This window comes from Molothrus aeneus, unplaced genomic scaffold (assembly GCF_037042795.1).
Source record: "Molothrus aeneus isolate 106 unplaced genomic scaffold, BPBGC_Maene_1.0 scaffold_70, whole genome shotgun sequence".
NCBI lineage: Eukaryota > Metazoa > Chordata > Aves > Passeriformes > Icteridae > Molothrus > Molothrus aeneus.
In genome coordinates, this window is record NW_027099222.1 from 41,288 (window position 1) to 66,734 (window position 25,447).

Consider the following 25,447-nt stretch of genomic DNA (forward strand, 5'->3'; position numbering starts at 1 on the left):
CAAAAACCCCCAAATTTCGCGGATTTTGGGATAAAACGCCTTTATTCGCCCCGCGGCGCTCACTCCATGGCGGGCTCCAGCAGGTACCCGTTCTCCGCCCCCAGGTACCCGTCGCTCCCGGAGCCGCCGCCGCCGCCGCCGCCGCCGCCGCCCTCGAAGAGCAGCTCCGCTTCCCCCGCTCCGGTGCCGCCCTCGCCGCCCTCGCCGCCCGGGGCCGCCCCGCTCCCGCCGCCGCCTCCCGCCGCTCTCTCGTCGCGCCGCTCCCGTTCCCGTTTGTGCTCCCGCTCCCGCTCCCGCTCCCGCTCCCTCCTCCTCTCCCTCTCCCGGTGCCCTCGGCGCCGCTCCCGTTCCCGCTCCCGTTTCTCCGCCGCCGCCTCCCCCGCCATCCCCTCGCCGCTTCCCGGTTCTCCTCCTCCTCCTCCTCCTCCTCCCAGTTCCTCCGGGGGTTCCAGCGGTTCCGGGGGTCCCTCGTCCTTCTTGTCGCGATCCCGGTCGCGTTTTCGGTCTCGGGATCGCGAGCGGCGTTTGCGGTCTCGGTCTCGGTCTCGGTCTTTGCTGCGGTCGCGGCTCCCGCCCCGTTTCCGTTCCCTCTCGTCCTTCTCGCGGCTCCGCGTTCGCCGCCGCCGCTCCCGGGAGCGAGAACGGCGCCGGTCCCGTTCCCGAGAGCGCTCCCGGCGGTCCCGCTCCCGCTCCCGCTCCCGGTCCCTGCGGGGACCGAGCCCGTCAGGGGCGGAGGGGGCGGGGGGGGGTCTGGAGGGGTCCCCAAAGGGGTCTGGGGGGGTCCCTGACCCATTCCAGGGGGTCCCAAGGGGGTCCCTGACCCATTCCAGGGGGTCCCAAAGGGGCCTGGGGGTCCCTGACCCATTCCAGGGGGTCCCAAGGGGGTCCCTGACCCATTCCAGGGGGTCCCAAAGGGGCCTGGGGGTCCCTGACCCATTCCAGGGGGTCCCAAGGGGGTCCCTGACCCATTCCAGGGGGTCCCTGAGGTGGCCAAGGGGGTCCCTGACCCATTCCAGGGGGTCCTAAGGGGGTCTCTGATGTGGCTTGGGGGTCCCAAAGGGGCCTGGGGGTCCCTGACCCATTCCAGGGGGTCCCAAGGGGGTCCCTGACCCATTCCTGGGGGACACTGAGGTGCCCTGGGGGAACCTTGACCCATTTCAGGGGGTCCCAAAGGGGTCCGTGACCCATTCCAGGGGGGTCCCTGAGGTGGCCTGGGGGTCCCTGAGCCACTCCAAGGGGTCCCAAGGGGGTCCCTGACCCATTGCAGGGGGTCCCAAGGGGGTCCCTGAGGTGGCCTGGGGGTCCCTGACCCATTCCAGGGGGTCCCAAGGGGGTCCAGGGGGTCCCTGACCCATTCCAGGGGGTCCCAAGGGTGACACAGGGGTCCCAAAGGGTCCCAGGGGTGACACAGGGGGTGACAATGACAATCCCGGGGGTCCCAGGGGAGGCACAGGGGTGACAGCGACAATGCCAGGGGTGACAGTGACAATCCCAAGGGTCCCAAGGGTGACAGTGACAATCCCAAAGGGTCCCAAAGGTGACAATGACAATCCCAAGGGTCCCAAGGGTGACAGTGACAATCCCAAGGGTGACAGTGACAATCCCAAAGGGTCCCAAAGGTGACAATGACAATCCCAAGGGTCCCAAGGGTGACAGTGACAATCCCAAGGGTGACAATGACAATCCCAAGGGTCCCAAGGGTGACAGTGACAATCCCAAGGGTGACAATGACAATCCCAGGGGTCCCAAGGGTGACAATGACAATCCCAGGGGTGACAGTGACAATCCCAGGGGTGACAATGACAATCCCAGGGGTCCCAAAGGTGACAATGACAATCCCAGGGGTGACAGTGACAATCCCAGGGGTGACAATGACAATCCCAGGGGTCCCAAAGGTGACAATGACAATCCCAGGGGTGACAGTGACAATCCCAGGGGTGACAATGACAATCCCAGGGGTCCCAAAGGTGACAATGACAATCCCAGGGGTGACAGTGACAATCCCAAGGGTCCCAAGGGTGACAGTGACAATCCCAAGGGTCCCAAGGGTGACAATGACAATCCCAGGGGTGACAGTGACAATCCCAGGGGTGACAATGACAATCCCAGGGGTCCCAAAGGTGACAATGACAATCCCAGGGGTGACAGTGACAATCCCAAGGGTGACAGTGACAATCCCAGGGGTGACAGTGACAATCCCAAGGGTCCCAAAGGTGACAGTGACAATCCCAGGGGTCCCAAGGGTGACAGTGACAATCCCAAAGGTGACAGTGACAATCCCAAGGGTCCCAAGGGTGACAGTGACAATCCCAAAGGTGACAGTGACAATCCCAAGGGTCCCAAGGGTGACAGTGACAATCCCAGGGGTGACAGTGACAATCCCAGGGGTGACAATGACAATCCCAGGGGTCCCAAAGGTGACAGTGACAATCCCAGGGGTGACAGTGACAATCCCAAGGGTGACAGTGACAATCCCAGGGGTCCCAAAGGTGACAGTGACAATCCCAAGGGTCCCAAGGGTGACAGTGACAATCCCAAGGGTGACAATGACAATCCCAGGGGTCCCAAGGGTGACAGTGACAATCCCAAGGGTGACAGTGACAATCCCAAGGGTCCCAAGGGTGACAGTGACAATCCCAAGGGTGACAGTGACAATCCCAAGGGTCCCAAAGGTGACAGTGACAATCCCAAAGGGTCCCAAGGGTGACAATCCCGAGGTCCCCGCCCCGGGCTCACCGCTCGTCGTAGCGGGACGTGTCGTCCCTGCCCGAGTGCCGGATGTTGACGTCGGCTCCGCCGCGCCGGGTGCCCCCCAAACCTCCCCCTGGGGAAATAGGGACCCCAAAAGTGACCCCAAAATCCAAAAATGACCCCAAAAGTGACCCCAAAACCGACCCCAAAACCCAAAACTGACCCCAAAACCTCCCCCTGCGGGAACAGGGACCCCAAAAGTGACCCCAAAAGTGACCCCAAATCCAGAACTGAACCCCAAACCTCCCCCTGGGGGAATAGGGACCCCAAAAGTGACCCCAAAACCCAAACCTGACCCCAAAACCCAGAACTGAACCCCAAACCTCCCCCTGGGGAAATAGGGACCCCAAAAGTGACCCCAAAACCCAAAACTGACCCCAAAAGTGACCCCAAAACCCAGAAATGACCCCAAAACCGACCCCAAACCCCAGAACTGACCCCCAAACCTCCCCCTGTGGGAATAGGGACCCCAAAAGTGACCCCAAAACCCAGAAATGACCCCAAAACCCAGAATTGATCCCCCAAACGTCCCCCTGTGGGGACAGGGACCCCAAAAGTGACCCCAAAACCCAAACCTGACCCCAAAACCCAGAACTGAACCCCAAACCTCCCCCTGGGGAAATAGGGACCCCAAAAGTGACCCCAAAACCCAAAACTGACCCCAAAAGTGACCCCAAAACCCAGAAATGACCCCAAAACCGACCCCAAACCCCAGAACTGACCCCCAAACCTCCCCCTGTGGGAATAGGGACCCCAAAAGTGACCCCAAAACCCAGAAATGACCCCAAAACCCAGAATTGATCCCCCAAACGTCCCCCTGTGGGGACAGGGACCCCAAAAGTGACCCCAAAACCCAGAACTGACCCCAAAACCCAAAACTGACCCCAAACCCCAAAAATTGGGGGAGGAACCAAAAAATATCCCCAAAAAATGAGGGAGAACGCCCCAAAAATGAAAAAAATTGGAAGAGGCATCAAACAAAAGCCCCAAAAAATGGGGAAACACCAAACCCCAAAAAATTGGGGGGAAACACCAAAAAAAACCCCAAAAATGTGGAGGAAACACCAAAAAAAAAAAACCCCAAGAAATGGGGAAAGGCACCAAAAAAAACCCCAAAAAATGGGGAAGAAACACCAAACAAACCCCAAAAAATTGGAGGGAAATACCAAAAATACCCCAAAAAATGTGGAGGAAACACCAAAAAAAAAAAAAACAAAAATTGGGGGAACCAAACAGACCCCAAAAAATTGGGGGAGGAACCAAAGAAGACCCCAAGAAATGGGGAAAGGCACCAAAAAAACCCCAAAAATGGGGAGAAACACCAAAAAAAAACCTCCAAAAATTGGGGGAACCAAACAGACCCCAAAAAATTGGGGGAGGAACCAAAGAAGACCCCAAGAAACGGGGAAAAGCACCAAAAAAAACCCCAAAAATGGGGAGAAACACCAAACCCCAAAAAATTGGGGGGAAACACCAAAAAAACCCCAAAAAATTGGGAGGAAACACCAAAAAAAACCCCAAAAATGGGGAAAGGCACCAAAAAAAAATCCCCAGAAATGGGGCAGAAACACCAAAAAAAAAACCCCGAAAACCCCAAACCCGCCCGTTTCAAAGCCCGATTTTGAGCGGGAAAATCCCCGATTTGGGGGTGCAGCCCCGATTTGGGGGTGCAGCCCCCCCCCGGATTTGGGGCTGGGGTCTCACCCAGGCGCCGGGGTCGCCATCCCTTGACGGTCCTGCCCCGCTCCACGTCCACCAGCACCCGGCGCCCGTCGATTTTCTTCCCGTCCGCGTGTTTGTAGGCGGCTGCAAAATATTTGGGGAGGGGGTCCCGAGGGTGAGGGGGGGGGGGAGAGGGGGGGGGGGTCAGCTACAGCGGGGTCAGGTCAGCCCCCACCCCCACCCCCCCCCAAAAAAAAAAAAAAAAATCCCACAAAAAAATCCCTAAAAAAAATCCCGCAAAAAAATCCCAAAAAAGGCCCCAAAAATCCCCCAAAAAATCCCAAAGGGGGGGGGGGGGGTTTAAAGGGGTGACCCCCCCCCCTAAAAAAGGACAAGGGTGGGGGTTAGGGAGTGAGGACCCCCCCCCCCACCCCCACCCCAAAAAAAAAAAATGGAGCCCCCAAAAATCGACAACACAAAATTTAGGGGGGGGGGGGGCAAGGGGACGCCTAAAGCTGTTTATGGACCCCCCCCCCCTCCCCGCCAAATTTTGGGGTTTTTTTGGGGGGGGGGGTCACCACCTTCACCTGTACATTGACCCCCCCCCAACCCATAAATTAACCCCCCCACATCATTTTTTGGGGGGTCTTTTACCTTTTTAACCCTCCCCCCATCATTTTTTGGGGGGGTCTTTTACCTTTTTAACCCCCCCACTTTATTTTTGGGGGGTCTTTTACCTTTCTAACCCCTCCCACCTTATTTTTTTTTGGGGGGGGGGTCTTTTACCTGTTTATTGACCCCCCCCCATCTTAGATTTTTTTTTTGGGGGGGGGTCTTTACCTTTTTGACCCCCAACACCTTATGTTTTTTTGGGGGGGGGGGGAGGGGGTGGTCTTTACCTGTTGATTGACACCCCCACCTTATTTTTGGGGCGGGGGGGGTCCTTTACTGTTTGACCCCCCCAAACACACCTCATTTTTGGGGGGTCACCACCTTTACCTGAACATTGCCTTTCCCACAGCTCATTTTTGGGGGGGGGGGTCACCACCTTAACTATTTATTAACCCCCCCCCACCTTAAATTTGGGGTGTTCACCACCTTTACCTGTACATTGACCCCCCCCCACTTTGATTTTTGGGGGGGTCACCACCTTTACCTGAACATTGCCCCCCCCCACCTCATTTTTGGGGGGGTCACCACCTTTACCTGATCATTGACCCCCCCAACACCTCGTTTTTGGGGGGGTCTTTTACCTGATTATTGACCCCCCCCCATTACATGTTTTTGGGGGGGGTCACCACCTTTACCTGATTATTGACCCCCCCCCCATTACATGTTTTTGGGGGGGTCACCACCTTTACCTGAACAATGCCCCCCCCCCACTTTGATTTTTGGGGGGGTCACCACCTTTACCTGATTATTGACCCCCCCACCTCATTTTTGGGGGGGTCACCACCTTTACCTGAACATTGCCCCCCCCAACACCTCCTTTTTTGGGGGGGGGTCACCACCTTTACCTGATTATTGACCCCCCCCACCTCATTTTTGGGGGTGTCTTTTACCTGATTATTGACCCCCCCCATTACTTTTTTTTGGGGGGGGGGTCACCACCTTTACCTGAACATTGCCCCCCACTTCATTTTTGGGGGGGTCACCACCTTTACCTGATTATTGACCCCCCCACCTCATTTTTGGGGGGGTCTTTTACCTGATTATTGACCCCCCCCCCCCCCCCATTACATGTTTTTGGGGGGTCACCACCTTTACCTGAACATTGCCCCCCCCAACACCTCATTTTTGGGGGGGTCACCACCTTTACCTGATTAATGCCCCCCCACCTCATTTTTGGGGGGGTCACCACCTTTACCTGAACATTGCCCCCCCACCTTAAATTTGGGGGGGTCACCACCTTTACCTGTACATTGCCCCCCCCCCAACACCTCCTTTTTTTGGGGGGGGTCACCACCTTTACCTGAACATTGCCCCTCCATACTTTGAATTTTGGGGAGGTCACCACCTTTACCTGTAAATTACCCCCCCCCACTTTGATTTTTTGGGGGGTTTCACCGCCTTTACCTGAACATTGCCCCCCCCCCCATTAATTTTTTAGGGGGGGGGGTTTCACCCCCTTCACCTACAAACCACCCCCCCCCCAACACCTCATTTTTTTTGGGGGGGGGGTCGTCACCTCTTTTCCTTAATTAACGACCCCCCCCTTAATTTGGGGGGGGCCTTACCTGCCCCCCCCCCACTCTCACACCCCCCAAAAATTTGGGGGTTTTTTTAAATTTTTTTCGGGGGGGGGGGGGGGTCGACATTTTTGCCCCCCCCCACCCCAACCAAAGCACCAACATGACGCAGCCCCTCCCCCCCACCCCATAACCCCTCCCCCTCCCCAAATTCCCCCCCCCCAGAGTCCTGTTTGTGGTGGGGGGGCGGGTCCATGTCCCCCCCCCGCCCCCCCCGCTATGGATGGGGGGGGGGCCCCTCCAGACGAAGCCGCTCCTGGACGGGCGCTGGGGCCTTACCTGAGACCCTTCCCCTACCTCAAACCGCCCCCTCCCCAAAACCAAAAACAACCCAAAAATGACCCAAACACCCCCTCCCCCCCCTCACCACCAACCCCCCCCCCCCACCTCGGGACCCCCCCCCCCCCCACCTCCTCACACGGCTGGGGGGGGGGGGGGGGGGGGGTCAGGCCCTCCTCCCCCTCCCCCAAAAACGCCGTTTTTACCCCACCCCCCCTCCCCAAATCCCCTCTCGGTCGCTGGGACCGGGCGGGGGGGAGGCGCTCCCCAAATTTTGGGTTTTTTTTGGGGGGGGGGGGCTCAGTGCCCCCCCCCCACATTCCCACCTCCCCCCCAAACCCGACCCCCCCCCCTCTCTCTAAGGGACCTGTCCCCCTCCCTACACAAACATCCAAGCTCCTGGGGGGGGTCCCCAAATTTTTTTGTTTTCTGAGGGGGGGGGTGCACCATGGGCCCCCCCCCCCTTTCTCTTCCTCCTTTTCCTCCTCTTCCTCCTCCTCCTCGGGGGGCAAAACTGGGGTGGGGGGAGCTGGGTTGGGGGGGGGGGGTCCTGCCTTGTCACCCCCATATCCAGGGGGTGGGGGTGGGGGGGTCCTTGAGGACCCCCTCCCCAAAAAAAACCCAAAAACCAAAAAAACTGTGGGGGGGGGGGGGGGGTCACTGAGGCCATGACCATGCTGGGGGGGGGCGGGGGGGGCTGGGGAAATTCGGGAATTTTGGGAATTCCAGGTGGGATTCGCTCCCTGCCCGCGCCGGGAAGGGGTCAATGAGGTGAGGGGTCTGGGGGGGGGGCGCTATGAGGAGCCCCCCCCCCAAAAAAAGAAAAACAAGAGGGGGGGGGGATTGCTTAAATTAAAAGGGGGGGGGTCAGATAAATAAATAGATTTTTTTTTTTTTTTTGGGGGGGGGGGGGGGGTCCAACCCTGCCGCCCCCAGCCCGGCCCAGCCCGGCTGTGAGCAGAGGGGTCTCCCCAAAAATCCAAAAAATCAAAACTCCCCCCCCTCCCCCAAAAAAAAAAACAGAAAAAAAACCTCCTCGGCTGCCCTTGGGGAAATGGGGTGGTGGAGGGGGGGGGTCGGGGTGGGGTGGGGGGGGGGGTCAAAGCTCCCCCCAGCGCCCCCCCCATTCCATCCCCCCCCCATTCCATCCCCCAGCGTTGGGGGGGGGGGTGTGGGTGCTGCAGATTTTGGGGTGGGTGGGTGGGGGGGGGGGGGTTACAAACGTGTCTTACCAGGATACAAACCCTTATACCAACCATACACTGAGGTGTGGAGGGGGGAGCACTAGGATCAGCTGCAAGCCAGCAGTGGCAAAAGCCATCACAAAGGTGGCTGCAGTGACAATAAAACACAGTTAATTAATTCGGTAGTTAATTAAGACGACCCCCGGCGCGCCGCCGGGAAAAAAAAAACAACAGCGACAGCGACAGCGACAACGACGTTCCTCCCGCCCCACCCCAAAAAAAAAAAAAAAAACCACACCCCAAAAAAAACGCACGCGGAAACGGCGAAAAACCCCCCCGGAAATGGGACACCCCCAAAAAAAATGGGACACGGCAGGATGGGGACACCCCCAAAAAAAATGGGATAGGGGCACACTGGAACATAGCGGGATGGGGATAGCCCAAAAATGGGATAGCCCAAAAATGGGATAGCCCAAAAACAGGAGATCCCAAAAACAGGATACACCAAAAACAGACCACAAACAGGGTACCCCAAAAACGGGAGATCCCAAAAACGAGAGATCCCAAAAACGGGAGATCCCAAAAACGGGAGATCCCGGAACTGGGACACTCCCAAAAAAATGGGACACGGCAGGATGGGGACACCCCAAAAAATGGGATAGGGGCACACTGGAACATAGCGGGATGGGGACAGCCCAAAAATGGGATAGCCCAAAAATGGGATATCCCAAAAACAGGATACACCAAAAACAGGATACACCACAAACAGGGTACCCCAAAAACGGGAGATCCCAAAAACGGGAGATCCCAAAAACGGGAGATCCCAGAACTGGGACACCCCCAAAAAAATGGGACACGGCAGGATGGGGACACCCCAAAAAATGGGATAGGGGCACACTGGAACATAGCGGGATGGGGATAACCCAAAAATGGGATAGCCCAAAAACAGGATACGCCAAAAATGGGATACCCCCAAAAAATGGGATACCCCAAACACAGGATATCCCAAAAACGAGATAGCCCAAAAACGGGATATCCCAAAAACAGGATATCCCAAAAACGGGATAGCCCAAAAACGGGATATCCCAAAAACAGGATATCCCAAAAACAGGATAGCCCAAAAATGGGATAGCCCAAAAATGGGATATCCCAAAAACAGGATATCCCAAAAACAGGATAGCCCAAAAATGGGATAGCCCAAAAATGGGATAGCCCAAACACGGGATACCCCGGAACTGGGATACCCCCAAAAAAATGGGATAGGGACACACTGGAACATAGCAGGATGGGGACACCCCAAAAATGGGATAGCCCAAAAACAGGATATCCCAAAAAATGGGATACCCCAAACATGGGAGATCCCAAACACAGGATACCCCAGAACTGGGACACCCCAAAAAAATGGGACATAGTGGGATGGGGACACCCCAAAAACGGGATACCGCAAAAGCGGGATGTCCCAAAAACAGGATACCCCGAAAACAGGATATCCCAAAAACGGGATACCCCAAAAACGGGATACCCCAAAAACGGGATACCCCCAACACAGGATATCCCAAAAACAGGATATCCCAAAAACGGGATACCCAAAAACGGGATACCCCAAAAACGGGATACCCCAAAAACGGGATACCCAAAACACAGATACCCTGGAATGGGGACATCCCAAGAACCAGGACACCCCAAAAACGGGATACACCGGGATGGGGACACCCCAAAACTGGGGACACCCCAAAACCGGGATACCTGGAATGGGGACACCCCAGAACCAGGACACCCCAAAACTGGGATATCCCAAAACCAGGATATGCTGGAAGCAGGACACCCCAAAAACAGGATACCCCAAAACTGGGGACACCCCAAAAATGGGATACCCCAAAACTGGGATATCCCAGAATAGGGACACGCTCAGAACCGGGACACACCTGGAACTGGGACACACCCCAAAACTGGGATACACTGGGATGGGGACACCTCAGAATGGGGACACCCCCAGAACAATGGGGACAGCACCGGGATGGGGACACACCCAGAACAACGGGGACACCCCGAGAGCTGGCACCCCCAGAAATGAGACACCCCAAAACCGGGATACCCGGAATGGGGACACCCCCAGAACCGGCACCCCTGGAATGGGGACACCCCCGGAACTGGGACACCCCGGAATGGGGACCCCCCTGGAATGGGACACCCCTGGAACCGGCACCACCGGAACGGGGACACCCAGAACGGTGACGCCCCCGGAGCTGGGACACAGAGAGACACGGAGAGAGCGGCGCCGGCACGGCAGGACGGGCTGGCCAACGAGACATTGGCCAACCTCAATGGAAGGTTGGTCAACCTCAACAGACTGGCCAACCTCAATGGAAAGTTGGACGACATCAATGCAAGTTTGGACAACCTCAATGGAAGATTGGACAACCTCAGTGGAACACTGGCCAACATCAGTGGAAGGTTGGCCAATGGGAGCTCTACCCATAGGCTCGGCCAAGTGGCCAGCGTGGACGCTTGACCAATGGGTGGTTGGCCAATGGAAGGTCTACCCATATGCTCAGATGACTCAGACGCTTGGCCAATGGTGGTTGACCAATGGTGGTTGACCAATGGTGGTTGACCAATGGGTGGTTGACCGAGGTCTACCCATAGGCTTGGCCAACTTGAATGCTTGGCCAATGGAAGGTTGACCAACGGGAAGTCTACTCGTAGGCTTGGCCAATGGAAGGCTGACCAATGGAAGGTTGACTGAGGTCTACGCACAGCCTTGGCCAACCAACCGGAGCCTTGGCCAATGAGAGCCTTGGCCAATGAGAGCCTTGGCCAATGAGAGCCTTGGCCAACCAACCGGAGCCTTGGCCAATGAGAGCCTTGGCCAATGAGAGCCTTGGCCAATGAGAGCCTTGGCCAACCAACTGGAGCCTTGGCCAATGAGAGCCTTGGCCAACCAACCGGAGCCTTGGCCAACCAACCGGAGCCTTGGTCAACCACAGCCTTGGCCAACTGGAGCCTTTGCCAACCATAACTTTGGCCAACCAACTGGAGCCTTGGCCAATGGGAGCCTTGAGCAATCAACTGCAGTCTTGGCCAACCGTAGCCTTGGTCAACCAGAGCCTTGGTTGCCTGTAGTTTGGCTACCTGGAGCCTTGACCAACCGTAGCCTCGGTTGCCTGTAGTTTGGCCAGCTGGAACCTTGACCAATGGTAGCCCTGACTGATTGCAGGTTGGCCAACTGTAGCCTTGGTCAACCATCCCATTGGCCAGCCATAACCTTGGCTACCTGGAGCCTTGGCCACCAACTGCAGCTTTGCCTCTCCTTGGGCCACCACGTGTAGTCTTGGCTCTGCTGGTACCTCGACTAGCCATAGCCTCGGCCACCACCTGTCCCTCAGCTTGTCTTGGCCAGCGCCTGTAGTCGAGCAGTGGCTGGTACTTTGGCCACCCGTAGCCTTGGCTACCTAAAACTGGGTCACCTGGAGCTCTGTGCACCTGTAAATTTGGCCACCTACACCTTGGCCACCTGTGCCCTTGACCACTGGTAGCCCTGTCCAAACCTCTTGTTTGGCCACCCAAACGCTGTAACCTTGACCACTGGTAGCCTTGGCCACCTGTATCTTGTCCGCCTGAACCCTTGACCACTGGTAGTTGTGGTCACCTGTATCTTGTCCGCCTGAACCCTTGACCACCTGTACTTCGTCCACCTCAATCCTTGACCACCGGTAGCTTTGGCCACCTGAACCCTTGGCCACCGGTAGCTTTGGCCACCTGTATCTTGTCCACCTGTACCCTTGACCGCTGGTAGCCTTGGTCACCTGTACCTCAGCCACCTGTATCTTGTCCACCTGTACCTTGACCACCGGTAGCCTTGGCCACCTGTAGCCTCACTTGGCCACGCCCCACCCTGGTACTTACCTGGTGCCCAGCCTGGGGGGAGCCACGGGGTCCCCCAGGTGTGAGTGGGGGGTCAGACATGCGGAGTGGGGGGGCTGGGGGATTTTGGGGGTCCGGGGGGCGGGGGGGTTTGGGGGTACTCACAGTGCATGTCCCGCTCGTGCTCGTACTCGATGAAGGCGTAGCCACGTGGCTTCCCCGAGCGCTTGTTGTACACCATGTAGATCTGCAGGTGTGGGACAGGTGAGGGACCCCAAAAATAGGGGGGGGACACACACACACAGGTGTGACCCCCCCTGGACAGCACAGGGTGGTCAAGGGGGGCATTTTTTGGGGGTGACCGCCCCCACTCACCCTCTTGATGGGGCCGTAAACCTCAAACTCTCGGCGCAGCTTCGACTCCGTCGTGTCGTAATTCTGGGAAGAAACGAGGAAGGGTGACCCCAAAATTGGGGGGAGGGGGAGTTCCCAAGAACTGGGGGATCCCAAAGATTGGGAAAACCCCACAGGAATCTGGAGAAGATCCCAAAGATTGAAGGGAACCCCACAAATTAGGGGGGAGCACCATGGAGCTCCACACATAGATCTCATGGGCTGGGGGGAGAACCCACAATTAAAGGGGGACCATATGGATTGGGGAACCCTAAAAATTGAGAGGAGACCCCTAAGGGCCTGGAGAAACCCCAAAAATGGGCGTGACTCCCCCCAAATTGAGGGGGACCCCATTTCCTCCGCCCAGCACTCACCACTCTGGCCACGAACAGGGTTTTGAAGGCATCTCCTTGAGCGTTGGGGTCATTGTGGGGGTCCCCTGGGGGAGAAGAGGAAAAAAGGGGGGTCAGGAGGGGTCAGAGGAAAAGAGGGAACCCCTCCAGCCCCCCAGGACCCCCCTCAGCCCCCCAAGACCACCCCCAGCCCCATGGGACCCCCCCAAACTTACAGAGCTTGAGCTCGGACTCCACCTCCTGCTGCCTTCGCTCGATCTTCTCCCGCCGCTGTTGTGGGAAAAAAAGGGGGGAAAATTACCAAAAAAATGGGGGTTGGGGTCACCTCAGGGGGTCCCCAAACCCACAGGTTCCACTCACAGCCCCCCAAAATCCAGAGGGGACCCCAAAAAATTCCAGCAGTTGAGAGGGAGCACAACCCAAGAGGATCCCCTAAAACCCAGGGAGAGGGGGGGATAAACCAAATTCTGCACTGAGAACGAGCTGAAATTTAGGGGGGTGCCAGTTTTGGGGACCCCCCCCCACCCAGGGCCCCCAAACTGGTGGGGAAGGGGCTGAGCCCTCCTGGAGGGGTCTGCACCCAGTTTTGGGGGGGTTTGCCCCCAGTTTTTGGGGGGGTTCTGGACGTACCTTGCGCTCCATGCGCTCCTCACGCGTCTCGGCGCGCGTCGGAGGGGGGGCATCGCGGGGGTCCTGGGGGGACACAGAGGGGGTTTGGGGGGGTCCAGGAGGGGTTTTGGGGTTGGGGAGAGTCTAGGGTGGAGTTATGGGGGATTTGGGGGAATTCGGGGGAGAATTGTGGGGGTTTGGGGTGGGGTTTTGGGGAGTTCTGGGGGAGGATTTGGGGGGTCTGGGTTGGGGTTTTGGGGGTCTTGGGGGATTTTGGGGGTCTGGGAAGGTTTTGAGGGTGGGGAGGGAGTTTGGGAGGAGTCCAGGATGGGGTTATGGGGGATTTTGGGGGGATGCAGGGGAGAATTGTGGGGGTCCAGTGCAGTTTTGGGGAGTTTTGGGGGTCTGGGGTGGTTTGGGGAACTTCTGGGGGGGATCTTGGGGGTCTGGGGAAGGTTTTGGGGATGGGGAGGGGGTTTGGGGGGAGTCTAGGTTGGAGTTATGGGGGATTTGGGGGGCTGCAGGGGAGGATTCTGGGGGTCTGGGGCTGTTTTGGGGAGTTCTGGGATGGGGTTTTGGGGGTCTTGGGGGATTCTGGGGAGGGTTTTGGGGTTCCTGGGGGGTTTGGGGCAGGGTTATGGGGGTCTGGGGGGATTCAGGGGAGAATTGTGGGGGTCCGGGGCAGTTTTGGGGCGTTCTGGGGTGGGGTTTGGGGGTCTGGGGTGGTTTTGGGGAATTCTGGGGGGAAATTTTGGGGGTCTGGGGTGGGGTTTTGGGAGGGATTATGGGGTTTCCAGGGCCGTTTTGGGGAGTTCTGGGGGTCTGGGGGATTCTGGGGTGGGGTTTTGGGGGTCTGGGGAGGGTTGTGGGAGTCTGGTGAGGTTTTAGGGAGTTCTGGGGGATTCTGGGGTGGTTTTGGGGAGTTCTGGGATGGGGTTTGCGGGGATTCTGGGGGTCTGGGGAGGGTTTTAGGGTTCTGAGGAGGGTTTTGGGGGGTCTGGGGAGGGTTCTGGGGGTCCCGGGGGTTTTGGGGTACCTCGAACTCGCGGATGTAGGGCGCGATGCCGCTGTAGGGTTGGTTGTGGTGCTTCTCATGGGGTAACTTCTCCAGGGGGGGCAGGTAAGGGATGGGGTCCCGGGGGGCAAAAAGGGCCAAAAGGTTGGGGGGCAGGAACTGCGTCATCCTGGGGGGCTCTGGGGGGGCACAGGGTGGGTCAGGACCCCCTGAACCCACCCAAGGTCATCCTAAAATATCCAAAAATCACCAAATTCTGCTCTCATTATAACCACTTCACCCCACACCGGACCCCTAAAAACTCACCCCAATCCCAAAACCCCACCTGGGACCCCCTCACCCCACACCAGCCACCCCCAGTCCCCCAAAATCCTCTCCTGACCCCAATAACCCCAGCCCAGACACCCCCAGACCACTATGACCCGATCTGGGATGCTTCAAAATCTTTCTGGGCCACTCTCACCCCACCCTGGGCACCCCCAGACTCATTCCAGACCTCCAAAACCTCACCTAGAACCCCTCAAAACCCTCCTGGGCTTCACTAACTCCACATCAACCACCCCCAGACCCGCCAAAGTCCCCGCCTGACACCCCTAGACCGCTAGAACCACATCGAAACCCCCAAAACCCCCCCAGAACCGCTCCCTCACTCCCCATAACCGCCCTCAGCCCCCCCACCCCTCACGGCAGCGCCCCCCCCTCACCCTCACACACCCATCCCAGCCCCCCCCCACGACACCCCCGCCCCTCCGGGCCTCTCCCCGTTTCCTCCCCGGGTCCTTCCCGCGCCGTTCCCCCCTCGGTTCCCCTCAGGACCCCTCGGTTCCCCTCAGGGCCCGGCCCCGCCGCCCCGCGGCCCTCACGGACCCCGCGCTCCCTCCGGCCCGGCCGCTCCGCGCGCGCCTCCCCGTAGCGCATGCGCGGCCGCCGCGGCGCCAACGGAAGTGAGGGAGAGACCGGAAGTGACGGCAGCGGAAAAGCGGGGAGGGGCCGGTAACGGCTGAGGGGATGAGGTGGGCGGGGCTAACGATGGAGGCGTGGTTTGAGGCGGGGTTAACGCTGCTGGGGGCGTGGCTTTTTGGACAGTAAGGGGCGTGGCTTGGCCGTAGCAACACGGTGGCCGCGCCCCATAGCGACGGGGGCGGGGCCTCTTCGTAGCAACCGGGGTTTCCATGGCAACGGGGGACATCCTCTGTGTGCGCGCCCCCCCGCCTTCATAGCAACGGGTTGTTGCCATGGTAACCAGGGCTACAACCAGGAATTTTGGGGGGGTGTCGAGGAAACTCGTGTCGTTGCCATGACAACCGAGGTGACATTCCCCCCTCCCCCCCCCCGAGGTAATCAGGGTGCCACCCCTCGTCCCGTTGCCATGGCAACGGTGGGGGGGGCACCACCCCTTCCTCCCCCCATTAGGGGGGTTCTGCCATGGGGGAGAGGTGACACCGGTTCCCCTCCCCCTCCCTCCCCCCAGGGGTGTCCCCCCCTCCCTTGGGTACATTCGGTGACCCCGGTGTCCAGTCCGGTCATCCCCCCCCTTCCTTGGGGACATTTGGTGACGCCAGGGTGTCCGGTCAGCCCCCCCGCCCTTGGGGACACTCGGTGACCCCTGGGGGGGGGAGGAGGAGGACCCGGGTGTCCCCCCCCCCCCACCTTCTTGGGGACACTCGGTGACCCCGGAGTGTCCGGTCACCCCCCCCCACCTCAGGGGTGTCCCCCCCCATCCTTGGGGACAATCGGTGACCCCTGGGGGGGGGAGGAGGAGGACCCGGGTGTCCCCCCCCCCCACCTTCTTGGGGACACTCAGTGACCCCGGAGTGTCCGGTCACACCCCCAATTCAGAGGTGTCCCCTCCCCATCCTTGGGGACACTCGGTGACCCCACGGGGCGGGGAGGAGGAGGACCCCGATGTCCAGTCCGGTCCCCCCCCTTTGGGGACACTCGGTGACCCCGTGGCGGGGGGGGACCCCGATGTCCAGTCCGGTCACCTGCCCCCCCACCCCGGGATGTCGCCCCCCACCCCTTGGGGACGCTCGGTGACTCCGGTGTCCGGTCCGGTCCCCCCCCCATTGGGGACACTTGGTGACCCCGTGGGTGTGGGGGGGGGGGGAGGACCCGGGTGTCCGGTCACCCCCCCCCCCCCCCGTTATTTTTAGCGCGGGGGGGAACCCGACACCGCGGGGCCACCCTGCTGCTGTCGCTGCTGTCACCCTGTTTACGGGACAGCGGCGGTGACAGCGGGACCGGCGGGTCGGGGACACCCCGGTGACACGGGCAGGGGCCCGGGGCAGGGGGGAGAGTTGGGGACACCCGGGTGACGTGGGAGGGGGCACGCGGGGACGGCGGGCTGGGGACACCTGGTGACACTTGGTGACAAGGGTGGGGGGGGGGAGGGACGGGACACCCCAGGGACACCCCTGGGACAGCAGGGACACCCCCAGGGACACCCCCGGGACACCCCCGGGCCAGGGGTCAGGAGGATTTGGGGACCCCCCCCCGGGTGGCGGGGGACACCTGGTGACAGGGAGGGGACACCTGGGGACAGGGTGGGGACCAGGGACAGCAGGGCCGGGGTTTGGGGACACCCCGGGGACAGGGGCCAGGCCGGTGCCAGGTGTTGGGGACCCCCCTGGTGACACCTTGGGGACCCCCCTGGGGACACCACGGGTGACACAGAAAGGGGGGGACACTTGGTGAGGGGGCTTGGGGACAATTGGGGGCCGGGGGACACTCAGTGACAGGGGTCCGCTGGCTTGGGGACACCAGGGACAGGTTTGGGGTCCCCCAAATCTTTTGGGGTCACCGTGAGACCCCGCCCCGAGGACCTCGAGGTTCCCCAAGGACCCACCCAGCTCTGCCAACCCCAAACATTTTTGGGTTGCCCCAAATTTTTGGGGTCACGCCCCAAAGGACCTCGAGGGTTCCCCAAGGATTTGGGGTCACCCTGGGACCCCCCCCCCCCCCAAATTTAGGGGGTGCCCAAAATCTGTAGGACCCCCCAAAAACCCCAATTCTGTTACTCCCGAAAATTTAGGGGGACCCCCAAATTTTTTAGGGTCTTCTTGGACCCCCCCCCCAAGAGTTTTGGGGTGTCCCCAACCTTGAGGTTCCTCAAAATTTTAAGGATCCCCCCCACTCCTTGGGTCTTCTTGGACCCCAAAAAATTCAGGGGGTTCCCCAAATTTTTAGGGACCCCAAAAAGTCCCCAAAGCCGCCCCGAGCATCGCAGGACCTGGAGGTTCTCTCAACATTGTAGAACCGTGGTTGGACCCCCAAAATTTTGGGGTCCTCCAACGTTGTAGACCCCAAATATTTTAGGGATTCCCCCGAATCTTTAGGGTCCCATTTAGGACCCCCAAGAATTTTGGGGTTCCTCAAGAGTTTTGGGGTGTCCCCAACACTGAGGAACTTTGAGGTTCCTCTGCAGCTTCACCTTCAAGGCCCTTGAGGGTCCCTCAAGAGCTCGGGGGTTTCCCAAATTTTTAGGGACCCCCAAGAATTTTGGGGTACCCTGAACTTGTAGGGACCCTCCAAAAGTCTTAAAAACCCCAAAACCTTTTGGGATGTCCCCCAACCCTGAAGGACCTTGAGGTTCCTCCAACGTTGTAGAACCACGGTTGGACCCAGTCCAATATTGGGGTCCTCCAGCATTGTGGACCCCCAATATTTTAGGGGTTCCCCCAATTTTTAGGGTCCCATTGGATCCCTCAGGAGTTTTGGGGTCCCCTGAACTTGTAGGGACCTTCCAAAAAATCTTAAAAACCCCAAAACCTTTTTGGGGTGTCCCGAACTCTGAAGGACCTTGAGGTTCCTCCAACATTGTGGACCCCCAATATTTTAGGGGTTCCCCCAATTTTTAGGGTCCCATTGGGACCCTCCCAAGAATTTAGGGGTCCCCTCAACTTGTAGGGACCCTCCAAAAGTCTTAAGAACCCCAAAACCTTTTGGTCTGCCCCCAATCCTGAAGGACCTTGAGGTTCCTCCAACGCCGTAGAACCCAAACAAAAGTTTGGGGTCCCCCAACGTTGTAGACCCCAAATATTTTAGGGGTTCCCCCAATTTTTAGGGTCCCATTGGAACCCCCAAGAATTTTGGGGTCTCCTCACTTGTAGGGAGCCTCCAAAAGTCTTAAAAACCCCAAAACCTTTTGGGGTGTCCCCCAACCCTGAAGGACCTTGAGGTTCCTCCAACGTTGTAGAACCACGGTTGGACCCCCAAAATTTTGGGGTCCTCCAACATTGTAGACCCCCAATATTTTAGGGGTTCCCCCAATTTTTAGGGTCTCATTGGGACCCCCAAGAGTTTTGGGCTCCCCTCACTAGCAGGGACCTTCCAAAAGTCTTAAAAACCCCAAACCCCTTTGATCTGCCCCCAACCCTGAAGAACCTTGAGGTTCCTCCAATGTTATAGACCCCAAATATTTTAGGACTGCCCCGAATCTTTAGGATCCCATTGGGACCCCCAATAATTTGGGGTTGCCCCAAAATCTTTAAGGTCCCATTGGGACCCCCAATAATTTAGGGTTCCTCTCAACTTGGGACCCTCCAAAAGTCTTAAAAACCCCAAAACCTTTTGGGCTGCCCCCAACTCTGAAGGACCTTGAGGTTCCTCCAACGTTGTAGAACCACGGTTGGACCCCCAAAAGTTTGGGGTCCTCCAACGTTGTAGACCCCAAATATTTTAGGATTCTCACAAATCTTTAGGGTCCCATTGCAGACCCCAAATATTTCGGCGGTCCCTCAAGAGTCTTGGGTTGTCCTCAACGCTGAAGAACCTTGAGGTTCCTCTGCAGATTCACCTTCAACGCCCTTGAGGGTCCCTCAAGATCTTGGGGGGGGCTCCCCCAAATTTTTAAGGACCCTCCCCAATAATTTAGGGACCTCCCGAAGCTGCAAAGGCCCTTCAAGACCTTTGGGCTCCCCTCAGCTTGCAGCGCCCCCGCACGGCTCCCGAAACCCCCAAACCCTCGTGACCCACCCCAACCCTGCATCCCCTCACTCACCCAGGCTGCCCTCGGTGCCCTCGGCCCCGCCCGTGCCCCGGGGCTCCGGGGGCGTCCCCGCGGGCATGGGGGAGCCTCTGGGCTGCTGCGAGCGCGTGGCCATCAACGTGGCCGGCCGGCGCTTCGAGACCTTGGTGCGGACGCTGCGGCGCTTCCCCGACACCCTCCTGGGCGACCCCCGGCGCCGGCGCCGCTTCTTCGACCCCCAGCGCCGCGAGTATTTCTTCGACCGCCACCGCGGCGCCTTCGGGGCCGTGCTCTACTACTACCAGAGCGGGGGCCGGCTCCGGAGGCCCCCGGATGTGCCTCTGGACGTGTTCCTGGAGGAGATGAGGTTCTACCAGCTCGGGGACGAGGCGGAGGAGCGGCTGCGCGAGGCCGAAGGGTTCTCGGTGGAGGAGCCGCCGGCGCTGCCGCGCGGGGGCTTGAGGCGGCGGGCGTGGCTGCTGTGCGAGCACCCCGAGAGCTCGCCGGCCGCCAGGGTGGTGGCCCTGCTGTCCGTGCTGGTCATCCTGGTGTCCATCGTGGTGTTCTGCCTGGAGACGCTGCCGCAGTTCCGGGCGGGCGCCGAGGGAGAGGTGAGTGCGGCGGGGTTCGGCGGAGTCGGGGTCGGTGGTGGTGGTGGTGTTGCCGTTCTCGTCATCCTCATCATCTTCGGTGTCGTTGTCGTCATCTCCGTCATCTTCGGTGTCATTGTCACCGTCCTCATCATCCTCATCATCCTTGGTGTCATTGTCACCATCCTCATCATCTTCGGTGTCATTGTCACCGTCCTCATCATCCTCATCATCCTTGGTGTCATTGTCACCATCCTCGTCATCTTCAGTGTCAGCATCCTCATCATCTTCATCATCCTCATCATCCTCCTCATCATCAGCACCATTGTCCCCATCATCATCGTTGTCCTTGGTTGTCATTGTCACCATTCTCATCATCCTCATCATCCTTGGTGTCATTGTCATCATCCTCATCATCCTCATCATCTTCAGCGCCATTGTCACCATCCTTGTCCCCATCATCATCATTGTCCTTGGTTGTCATTGTCACCATCCTCATCATCCTCATCATCCTCATCATCCTCATCATCCTCAGTGTTACTGTCACCATGTCCTCATCGCTCTCATAATTTTCGGTGTCATTGTCACCATCCTCGTCATCCTCATCGTCTTCGGTGTCATTGTCACCATCCTCATCATCTTCAGTGTCAGTGTCAGCATCTTCATCATCCTCATCATCCTCATCATCTTCAGCGCCATTGTCACCATCCTTGTCCTCATCATCATCGTTGTCCTTGGTTGTCATTGTCACCATTCTCATCATCCTCATCATGGCCATCCTCATCATCCTCATGGTCCTCAGTGTCATTGTCACCATCTTCATCATCTTCAGTTCATTGTCACCATCCTCATCGTCCTCATCATCTTCGGTGTCATTGTCACCGTCCTCATCCTCGTCATGGCCATCCTCATCATCCTCATCGTCCTCATCATCGGTGTCACTGTCACCATCTTCATCATCATCTTCAGCGTCATTGTCACCGTCCTTATCCTCATCTTCAGTGTCCCCATCATGGCGCCATCTTCATCCTCATCATCCTCGGTTGTCATTGTCATCATCCTCATCATCCTCATCCTCGGTGTCTTTGTCACCATCCTTGTCCTCACCCTCCTCATCCTCTCCCATCCCTATGTTCTCTTCTTCACCCTTCTCCTCATCCTCACTGTCCTCCTTGTCCTCACCATCCTCATCTTCATCCTCGTGAACTTCAGCCTCACCGTCCTCATCCTCACCACGCTGCGTTCTCATTGTCACCATCCCTGTCCTCCTCCTCCGCCTCCTCCTCCTCACCTTCCTCATCCTCAACACCCTCATCCTCACCCTCCTCATCATCCTCGTTCTCACGATCCTCATCTTCATCCTTACGATCCTCAGCTTCATCATCCTCGTCCTTATCATCCTCTTCCTCAGCCTCTCCATCTTCATCCTCACCATCCCTGCCGCACCTTCATCATTCTCACCTCCATCCCCATCATCCTCACCACCTTCATCCTTCTCATCTTCATCCCCGCCATCCTCATCCTTCTCATCTTCATCCTCATCATCCTCGCCACCTTCATCATCCTCATCTTCATCCTCACCATCCTCGTCCTTCTCATCTTCATCCTCACCATCCTCACCACCTTCATCTTTCTGATCTTCATCCTCACCATTCTCGTCCTTCTGATCTTCATCCTCACCATCCTCACCATCCTCAGCCCTTTTCTTTCTTTTCTTCCTCCTCCTCCTCCTCCTCCTCCTCCTCGGCCCTTGCCATGGGGTCTGGGTGGTCTGGGTGGTCTCCAGCCCTGTTTAACTCATTTTTGGGGAGGGGGGGGTCTCCAACCCTACTGACTCATGGTGGGGGGGTCAGTCTGAGGGTCTGGGTGGTCTCCAACCCCTGTTAACCCCCTCTGGGTGGTGGATCTGAGGGTCTGGGTGATGGATCTGAGGGTCTGGATGGTGGTTCTGGGGGTCTGGGTGGTCTCCAACCCCATTAACTCATATTTGGGGTCTCCAACCCCTGTTAACCTCCTCTGGATGGTGGATCTGGGGGTCTGGGTGGTGGATCTGAGGGTCTGGGTGATCTCCAAGCCCCGTTAACCCATGTTTGGGTGGTCTCCAACCCTTGTTAACCCCCTCTGGGTGGTGGATCTGGGGGTCTGGGTGGTCTCCAACCCCTGTTAACCTCCTCTGGATGGTGGATCTGGGGGTCTGGGTGGTGGATCTGAGGGTCTGGGTGATCTCCAAGCCCCGTTAACCCATGTTTGGGTGGTCTCCAACCCCTGTTAACCCCCTCTGGGTGGTGGTTCTGGGGGTCTGGGTGGTCTCCAACCCCATTAACTCATATTTGGGGTCTCCAACCCCTGTTAACCCCCTCTGGGTGGTGGATCTGGGGGTCTGGGTGGTGGATCTGAGGGTCTGGGTGATCTCCAAGCCCCGTTAACCCATGTTTGGGTGGTCTCCAACCCCTGTTAACTCCCTCTGGGTGGTGGATGTGGGGGTCTGGGTGATGGATTTCGGTGTTTCCTCCACGTCCCCCTCACCGCCCACCTCTCTCCTCTCTCCCCACAGCCCCCCTCGCCCACTCCCACCCCCACCCCCACCAACACCACCACCACCACCAGCCCCACTCCTCCTCCCCACCGCTCCGGCCTGACCGACCCTTTCTTCCTGGTGGAAACCATCTGCATCTGCTGGTTCTCCCTGGAGCTCCTGGTGCGCCTGGTGGCCAGCCCCAGCAAGGCGGCTTTCTTCCGCAGCGCCATGAACCTCATCGACCTGGCGGCCATCGCCCCTTACTTCATCGCGCTGGGCACGGAGCTGGCGCGGCAGCGCGGCATCGGCCAGCCCGCCATGTCGCTGGCCGTGCTCCGCGTCATCCGCCTGGTGCGCGTCTTCCGCGTCTTCAAACTGTCCCGCCACTCCACCGGCCTGCAGATCCTCGGGCAGACCCTCAAGGCCAGCATGAGGGAGCTGGGCCTGCTCATCTTCTTCCTCCTCATCGGCGTGGTGCTCTTCTCCAGCGCCGTCTACTTCGCCGAGGCCGAGGACGCCGCCACGGCCTTCACGTCCATCCCTCAGGCCTTCTGGTGGGCGGTGGTCACCATGACCACGGTGGGCTACGGGGACATGGCGCCGGTGACGGTCGGGGGGAAGCTGGTGGGCTCGCTGTGCGCCATCGCCGGCGTGCTCACCATCTCGCTGCCCGTGCCCGTCATCGTCTCCAACTTCTCCTACTTCTACCGCAGGGAGCTGCGAGGCGAGGAGGGCGGGCAGGTGGTGCCGGCCTCGCCCTGCCCGCACCACCCCGAGAGCCCCGGGGACGCCCCCGAGAGCCCCAAGGCGGGCGGGGGGCGCGGGGAGGGCTGGGGCGTGGACGGGGAGGCGGGAGGGGGGGACAAGGGGTGGGGAGGGGGGAGGCTGGTGACAGAGGTGTGAGGGGGGGAGGGGAGGGTGGGAGGGAGGGGGGGGGTGGACTGGGAGTGCACCTGGGTATACTGGAATGAACTGGGAGTGCACTGGGAGTGCACCTGGATGGACTGGAATGGACTGGAGTGCACTGGGAGTGCACCTGGATATACTGGAGTGGACTGGGAGTGCACCTGGATGGACTGGAATGGATTGGGAGTGCACCTGGATATACTGGAGTGCACTGGGAGTGCACCTGGATGGACTGGAATGGACTGGGAGTGCACCTGGATGGACTGGGATGGACTGGGAGTGCACTGGGATGGACTGGAATGGACTGGGGGTGCACCTGTGTATACTAGAATGGATTGGGAGTGCACCTGGATGGACTGGGATGGACTGGGAGTGCACCTGGATGGACTGGGATGGACTGGGAGTGCACTGGGATGGACTGGAATGGATTGGGAGTGCACCTGGATATACTGGAGTGCACTGGGAGTGCACCTGGATGGACTGGAATGGATTGGGAGTGCACCTGGATGGACTGGAATGGATTGGGAGTGCACCTGAATATACTGGAATGGACTGGGGGTGCACCTGGGTACACTGGAATGAACTGGGAGTGCACCTGGATGGACTGGAATGAACTGGGAGTGCACCTGGATATACTGGGATGCACTGGGAGTGCACCTGGATGGACTGGAATGAACTGGGAGTGCACCTGGATGGACTGGAATGAACTGGGAGTGCACCTGGATATACTGGGATGCACTGGGAGTGCACCTGGGTACACTGGAATGAACTGGGAGTGCACCTGGATGGACTGGAATGAACTGGAGTGCACTGGGAGGGCATCTGGATGAACTGGAATGAACTGGGATGGATTGGAGTGCACTGGGATGGACTGAGAGTGCACCAAGATGCATTGGAATGGAGGAGGATGAACTGGGAGTGCACCGGGATGCACTGGAATGGACTGGAATGAACTGAGAGTGCACTGGGATAGACTGGGATGGACTGGGAGTGCACCTGGATGGACTGGGAGTGCACTGGGATGGACTGGGAGTGCACCAAGATGAACTGGATTCGAGGAGGATGAACCAGGAGTGCACTGAGATGAACTGGGAGTGCACCTGGATGGACTGGGATGGACTGGGATGCACTGGGATGCACTGGGATGCACTGGGAGCGCACCTGGATGGATTGGAATGGAGGAGGATGAACTGGGAGTGCACTGGGTTGGACTGGAGTGCACTGGGATGGACTGGGATGCACTGGGAGTGCACCTGGATGGACTGGAATGAACTGGGATGGACTGGAGTGCACTGGGATGGACTGGGATGCACTGGGAGTGAACTGGGATGGACTGGAATTAACTGGGATGGACTGGAGTGCACTGGGATGGACTAGAGTGCACTGGGAGTGCACTGGGATGGACTGGAATGAAGGAGGATGAACTGGGACCGCACCAGAACAAACTGGGGTGCACTTGGATGAACTGGGGTGAACGAAGCCAAACTGGGAGGGCAGGGCACAAGAGCTCCCAGAGGGACACGAGGCCACCGAGGCCACTGAGGCCACCAAGGCCATGTCGTGACGCTGGGGCCATGTCGTGACTCGAGCCAAGGCCACCCATTCCCCCCCCCAGGCAATAAAGGTGACACTTGGTGGCACTTGGGGTCATGGGGGGGTCACGGGGTCATGGGGTGGTCCCAGTGCCCACCAAACCCCTCCCAGTTCCCTCCCAGTCCCTCCCAGTCCCTCCCAGTTCCCTCCCAGTCCTTCCCAGACCCTCCCAATGCCTCCCAAACCTCTCCCAGTCCCTCCCAGTCTATCCCAGTGCCCCCCCCAACTCCTCCCAGTGCCCCAGTCCTTCCCAGTCCCTCTCAGTGCCCCTCAATCCCCTCCCAGCCCCTCCCACTGCCCCCCAAACCCCTCCCAGGTTCCCTCCCAGTTCCCCCCAGCCTTGGAGGACCCACCCCGTCCTCCACCGCCAGGAGGCGTCGCGGTGCTGCTCAACCACCGGAAGCGGCGGCGGAGAAAGACCGGAAGTCGCCTCAGAGGCGCAAAAAGGGGCGCGGCCTGTCCAGTAAAGAGGCGTGGCCTAGAGTGTGTGGGCGTGACTAAAGCCTGAAGGGGGC

At 58.9% G+C, this 25,447-nt stretch overlaps 2 protein-coding genes across 2 annotated transcripts; one reads left to right on the top strand and one right to left on the bottom strand.

Annotated features, from left to right (window-relative positions):
- Positions 1 to 23: 23 nt before the first annotated feature.
- SNRNP70 (small nuclear ribonucleoprotein U1 subunit 70) lies at positions 24 to 15,317 on the bottom strand. The gene is made up of 10 exons (XM_066571483.1): positions 15,227 to 15,317; positions 14,381 to 14,538; positions 13,366 to 13,428; positions 12,951 to 13,005; positions 12,757 to 12,821; positions 12,365 to 12,427; positions 12,155 to 12,236; positions 4,456 to 4,557; positions 2,737 to 2,824; positions 24 to 705 (listed from the first exon to the last, which is right to left on the bottom strand). Exons 2-10 carry the CDS (start codon positions 14,525 to 14,527, stop codon positions 60 to 62), a joined length of 1,311 nt encoding a protein of 436 aa, XP_066427580.1. The 5' UTR covers positions 14,528 to 14,538; positions 15,227 to 15,317; the 3' UTR covers positions 24 to 59.
- On the top strand, positions 15,276 to 23,336 carry KCNA7 (potassium voltage-gated channel subfamily A member 7). The gene is made up of 5 exons (XM_066571469.1): positions 15,276 to 15,303; positions 16,199 to 16,408; positions 16,513 to 16,621; positions 19,363 to 19,936; positions 22,470 to 23,336. The coding sequence occupies exons 1-5, from the start codon at positions 15,276 to 15,278 to the stop codon at positions 23,334 to 23,336; spliced, it is 1,788 nt and encodes a 595-aa protein (XP_066427566.1).
- Positions 23,337 to 25,447: the final 2,111 nt, after the last annotated feature.

Coding starts and splice junctions, on each gene's coding strand:
- SNRNP70 (XM_066571483.1), bottom strand. CDS start 14,527: ATGACGCAGTTCCTGCCCCCCAACCTTTTGGCCCTTTTTGCCCCCCGG. Junction 12,822..12,950: donor GGAGTCCGAGCTCAAGCTCT/GTAAGTTTGGGG, acceptor CTTCTCCCCCAG/GGGACCCCCACAATGACCCC. Junction 12,237..12,364: donor TTTACGGCCCCATCAAGAGG/GTGAGTGGGGGC, acceptor CCACACCTGCAG/ATCTACATGGTGTACAACAA.
- KCNA7 (XM_066571469.1), top strand. CDS start 15,276: ATGCGCGGCCGCCGCGGCGCCAACGGAA. Junction 16,409..16,512: donor CTCGGTGACTCCGGTGTCCG/GTCCGGTCCCCC, acceptor CGTTATTTTTAG/CGCGGGGGGGAACCCGACAC. Junction 16,622..19,362: donor GGCGGGTCGGGGACACCCCG/GTGACACGGGCA, acceptor TCACTCACCCAG/GCTGCCCTCGGTGCCCTCGG.